General features: G+C 43.6%; 1 protein-coding gene across 1 annotated transcript in view; it reads right to left on the reverse strand.

The window, feature by feature from the left end:
• Positions 1–2,175, reverse strand: part of PKP2 (plakophilin 2) — an 89,810-nt gene extending 87,635 nt beyond the window's left edge. Inside the window, exon 1 of the mRNA XM_040642332.1 lies at positions 1,883–2,175. Within this exon, the coding sequence (XP_040498266.1) occupies positions 1,883–2,105 (223 nt within the window). The 5' untranslated portion in view covers positions 2,106–2,175. The remainder of the gene's footprint in view (positions 1–1,882) is intronic.
• Positions 2,176–6,000: the final 3,825 nt, after the last annotated feature.

Raw genomic sequence — 6,000 nt, forward strand, 5'->3', positions numbered from 1 at the left:
AGAAGATTTTAGAACAGGGTTAGGCACACAGTAGACGCTCAGCAATGCTCCCTTTCATTATGTTGATTTTCCCCATTCATTGAATACGGCTGTCTAAATCCTCTTCTGGTTAGCCATTTTTAGAGGATAAGAAATAACATTTAATGCGCATCCCCTGTGTCCCCCAAGCAGAACACCCTAGTTTGGTTTCAGTTTAACACGGGATCTGTACAAACGGTGCAATGACGCCACTGATCAAAAATTGGCCTCAGTTGTCACACTCTCAAATGTAAATTTAGGGGTTTTTTTTCCATGTACTGTGGCAGTTCAGTATTGTCTAGACCTCCCTACTCTCAGAACTACCTCAATTTTACTTAAAGGAAAATGAGAAGAGACCAGGGAGGACTCGGGGTCTAACAAAAATCCCATTTTGTATTAATAACCAAAAAGCTTAACGATGTAACTGATGAGTGGTTTAAAAATTCAGGCTTGGTGGTTTTAATACTAGTTCTCCTACTTACTGTCTGTGGGAACTTGAGTATTACTTAATTGCTTAGTTTCCTCATCTGTAAAATGGGGAGTAAAACATCTAGGACAAAAGTTTGTTGTTGTTGTTGTTGTTTTAAACATAACCATACAATGAATGCAAACCACGTAGTTCAATTCTTGGCACACAGTAGGGAATTGCGTTAACTACAATCATTAAATATCTTCTCTTTACCTTTCAAGTATGTAAATATTGACTGCCTGATCCTTTAGGAGTCTTTCACACAAACTGAAAACAATATAGCCTCCCAGGGTCTGCTGTTTTAAATCTCTGTTCTGGTCTGCAAGCATTTTTCCCCCCTAATGGGTTCTATATTTGCCATTGCCCAAGTTATGTCCTAAAGAAACAGTTCAACAATGCAGCAAACAAACGGATATCCCAACTTAATCAATTAGTTTCCCTCTTCTCTTTTCAGAAATAAACCTATAATGCTTTTATAATAAAGAAAATAAATCAAACAACTAATAAAAGTGTTACTGTGCGGCTCTGATTATCTGACTTTTAGCATGTTCTCTAATTTTCACAGCTGGTTTACCATCTTCCCTTCCACCTCCCCTATCAATTACTAATATAGTGTAATTGTTGTTTTTTAAACCCCTTTCACTTCCAAGTTTAATTTTTTGGAGAGACCAGGGCTGTGCCCAAGAGGACATCCAGTGGCCTTAGCAAAGCGGGTGAGGCTGCTGCTGGCCGGGCCAAAGTCCCCTTCCGCCTCCTCCGCGGGGTGGTATGGTTGTTCCCTGGCCCAAAGCCTCCTACTCAATTTTTTTCACTTCCTAGATTAACCACTCGCTCCGTACACAGGGTGGAGAGCCCCGAAATACCTGGGCGAGGCACCACAATCGTAATTTACAGGTTGTAAGAGGGAGGGCCAGTACTTTCAGGTTTTCTCTTTCAAAAAATTTATAGAGCGGTCATAGACTCTTAAAAATCTAATAAAAGCTAGGAGCATTTTCCTCCAGAAAAATGATCATACCAATTTTCTGCACAGAATCTCGAAGTGTTTATAGACTCCCAGAACCTCCAGATTAAGTCTACAATATTGGTGGTGGTGGGGGGGGTGTTAAGGGGTGAAAATCTTGTATTAATTTTTTCACATATATATGTATCTGCATTTAATATATGTAGATGCATATACGAAGAAGCTGAGAAAGAGTGCTTTTCCCAAGTAAGTCGGTCAGAGTCTGGAGGCGCGGCGGGTCATACAAAGGGACCGCGAGCAACAGGTGGGCAGAACAGCAGGTTCCGCACCCTCAGGAAGCAGCGAGTCGAAGCAACAGGGCGCTGAGAATGAGGGAGGGGAAGGGATAAGGGGTGGGATGGGGGCGGTGCGGGGGGCGGCTGGGCTCCACTCACCGTTGCCCACCAAGCTGCGGCCCTTCCGGGCCAGGGTCTGCTGCACCTGCTCCTGGATCCGCAGGCTCTTGGCCGCCTGGCCACTGCGGCTGCTGCTCCCCGCCAGCTTCAGCTTGGCCTCGGAGGGCAGAGCCAGGCTGGAGCTGTCCAGCTGCCCCAGGATCTGCTGGCCCAGGACTGTCCGGATGTAGCCGCACTCAGTCGGGGAGCCGGGGGCTGCCATGGAGCCGGAGGGGGCGACGAAGCCGCTCGCCTGCCGCGAGACCTGCGGACGAAGCTGCAGCGGAGCCAGGGGCACTGGCGCGAGCCCCGCCCCGCCGCCCCGGCCCCGCCTCCGGCCCCACCCCCCACGCCTGGTGCGAGGCCCCAGCCGGGGGGAGCGCGGCCTCAGGAGGAAAGGCCCAGCTTCCCCCCAACCCCTCCGGGCAGGGGGCGCGGCTCCGGCCAGGCACGCGCACTCGGCCTGGGAGCGGGGGCGGGGCCGGCCGCGCACAGACACCTGGCGAGTCGGCAGCCCCGCGGGGAAGATGGGTGAGAGGCGGGGTCCGCCCGGGGCCGCGCAAACCCTCCAAGTCACCTCGGATACCGCCTGCCGGGGCCGCGCCCGGCTCGGGTTGCAGTGCTCCGCGTCCGCGCAGCTCTGGCAGAGGATGTGATTTCCGCTTAATTGCAGAAGCAGCCGCCCTCTAGGCAGGTGCGCCCCGAGAGTCACTTCTGATCCTGGGTTAAGATTTGCTTGTGGGATCCCCGAGTGAGCAGTTTATCTGGTTAGGCAGCCTCTGTCACACTGCTCAACATTTCATGGTTTTCCTGGACCTGAGGGTGAGAAAGGTCAGGCAGAAAGGGCAGCAGGAGGGAAATGTGCCAAAAAGATGATGTGTGTGAAATAAAAGACTTTTTTAAATAGTTTTTTTTTTCTCGTACAACTTCAGGGGCTATGTACTTTTTGAACAGATGCAGTCCCAGAAACATATGTTCTTCCTCATTCAGAGCTTCTGTTTTCTCTTGTAAATACACAAATTGTACCCAGTACACTCTTGCTCACCCACTCCCTTACGAACACACCCACACAGAGAAACTCCAGTAAGAGGCTCTAGAGAAGAGTACGCTTTTAAAAGGTGATTCTGTTTAATAGCCCTGCTAATGTCGTCTTGTTTATGATGGGCTTTTTGTAGAGGGCCCATGGAAGTGGCCTCTGACTTTCAGTTGCATCTTCCACAACTTATATTTATCTTGCTATTAATTATGTTTCACGCACAGTTGACTACTGAGAACTTGAGAGTGAAGCTCAACGGAAAGGGTCCTTGGCCTTAAAGTTTGCAACAATCACTCGTCCTGATTTTCCTCTTAGGACTTGAGAGGCAGAAAGAAAAACATCTATTCCTGGTATTAAGTAAGATAATATTCTCTTCAATTGCTTGGGTTTGTATGTTCACTTTCCCTCAAATCTCTCATATACTGCAAACTTCCACTTGTTCAGGTCTGAAGTGGCTGAAGAACACAGCTTCCCCCTTCTCCTGTGCATACACCTCTACCCTTACACACACACTTCATGCATGGGTACACGTGCTTCCAGGGAGTGAAGAGGAAATCAAGGGGCCCAAAACCCAGACAATGGAGTGGTGATAGTTCTGCCAGCCTTTCTCAGCTGGCCACAAGCCTAAGGCCACTCGGAATGTAATGCTTAAATGAAGTCATGTGGATGGCGGATCTTAATTCCTCACAGCAGGACCAGTCCTGAAGTAGACTATACCTTGTGAAGAGTTCAATTACATAGCCAGATGTAAACATTCAACTCTGATGCTGAGATTCAATTGAAAAGATCAGTGAACTGAAGGGGCAGTGATGATAGAGGCTTCCAACATCAGACTCAGTTCCTGTCCCCTCCTTTTTTCTCTCTTCATCTCCCTACTTATGGCCTCTTCTTGCAGCCCTGATAGTGCTGCATTGAAAGACATTGCAGTACCAGCCCCCATAGGGACCGCTAAGGTATCCTTGATTTTATGCCTGGAGAGCCATAACTGACAAGGTCAGCTCTGCCTTTATCTAGACCCCTAACCAGGGGACTGGAGAGGAATTTTTTTCAATTTCTTTATTTGAGCCAAACTTCGTTTACCTTTTTCCTCTCAAGTTGTTTTTTTTTTCTTATTAAGTTGATGTTGTAATTGACCATCCTTTTAGGTAGGGCACGTAGAAATCTTGTTATGGGATAGGTAGGTGATTTGACAGGAGGAAGATGGTTAAAAGCCTCACTCACACTTTGTGAGGGAGGCAGATCTGGGTTCAGATCTGATATTGCCCTTTGTGAGTAGTGCGGCCTTAAGCAAGTTTCTTTACATTTTTTGGGCCTCAATTCTCTTACCAGGAAAATGGGAGCAATAAAAGTACCTACCATAAAGTGCTGCTGTGAGGATTACATAAGAATACTCAATAAGTAATTGTTTAATGCTCTTTAATATCTTCTGGGATCCACTTTTGGATTTTCTCACCTCCTTCAGGTCTTTGCTCATATGTCGACTTATCTCAAGGAGAGACATACACATATACACAGATCACTCACTATCTCCCCTTGCTGCTTAATTATTTCCCATAGCACTTATTTTCATTGAACATGCTTTATGTTTTACTTATTTAATTGTTGATTGTTTCCTACTGAAATATAAGCTTCATGAAAGCAGGGATGTTGTTTTGTTCACTGCTGTTCTCCAGGCCCTAAAATAATGCACATAGGAGACAATAGATATATGTTAAATGAATGAATCCTGCATAAAAGCACTTAGTATATTACACGATATATAATGAGTGCTCAACAACTGTTAGTCAGCAATAATTATTTAGGCTTTCAAAATCTTGGTAACTTGTTATCTTTTAAAAAGTCACTTAGATATCATTATATATTCTAGGTCTTCTACTAATTAGCTGTGTAATATTCCCTGTAAATAAAAAACAAACTAAACTGAAATAATTTTTCAATACTTTCGTAATTCAATGGTTCAGTAGAACATTGAATTAAGATAAACATATAAACTCATTAAAAGGATCTCTTTGGATGTGAGAATCCTATTGCAATAGCAATAGTTAACTACAGGGTGAGGAAGTAAGCGGACTCTGGTATTGTGCCCCAAAACACAGAATAGATGTGTTTCTACTCCAACAGAGCGCGAGTCCTATCATGTTCTTTGCATTTCCTGGGAATGCTGCCTAGCTGACTTCCTAAACTGTGAGCAAGCCCTCATATTAAATGCTAAAGGTAGCTTCTGGCCAACAAATTGTGACATGGAAATAAAATGCTGGTGAATACTTTTGTGGTATTTGGCTGTTCTGCAATCTGCTACTTTTTAGTATGTTGGTTCAGTTTTGAAAATGCTCCCATTTCTTTTGTTTTTCATTTATCAGCAGAAACTAATCAAAGGGGAAAAAAAGGTAAAACCACAGAAATGTTGAAGTGGATTGTAAATAACAGATAACTGAATTATGAGGTTACTTCTGTTGGAAATATGCAATAAGGATTCAAAAAATTCTTGAGTTTTAAATTTGCATTTTTACCTGATTTATACATTATAGTCTTAAAGCACTAATCTTTTATTGTTTTCAAATATACAGTTAAGATTTCCTCAGAGTAACCTTTATTTTCTTTAACTATTTATAAATTCCAATATGCACAAAATTCAGGAAGTTACTAGAAGACTATAGTATAAACTTTAGAGCAGACATGTTCTTTAATGTTCATTAAAATACTAATGGCATCAAAACTCATTCATATTTTAAAAAATAAACTAATACATTTTCATGAGTGTCTTTCATGAAACATTTTCCTGTTACTATTTGTAGGCTATTAATATCTATTACTTTTATTTATTTATTTTTAAAGATTCTATTTATTTATTTGAGAGAGAGAACAAGGGCAGGGACAGAGGGAGAAGCAAACTGCCAGCTGAGCATGGAGCCTGACTCAGGGCTTGATCCCAGAGCCCCAAGACGACCTGAGCCAAAGTCAGATGCTCAACTGACTGAGCCACCCAGACGCCCCAACATCTATTGTTTTTAAAAAAATATTTCCTAAATTAGTATAAGAGACCTGGCAGATAGAAATTTAAAACAAACCTCAGGTTTTATTT

Source organism: Ursus maritimus, unplaced genomic scaffold (genome assembly GCF_017311325.1).
Source record: "Ursus maritimus isolate PB19 unplaced genomic scaffold, ASM1731132v1 scaffold_26, whole genome shotgun sequence".
Lineage (NCBI taxonomy): Eukaryota > Metazoa > Chordata > Mammalia > Carnivora > Ursidae > Ursus > Ursus maritimus.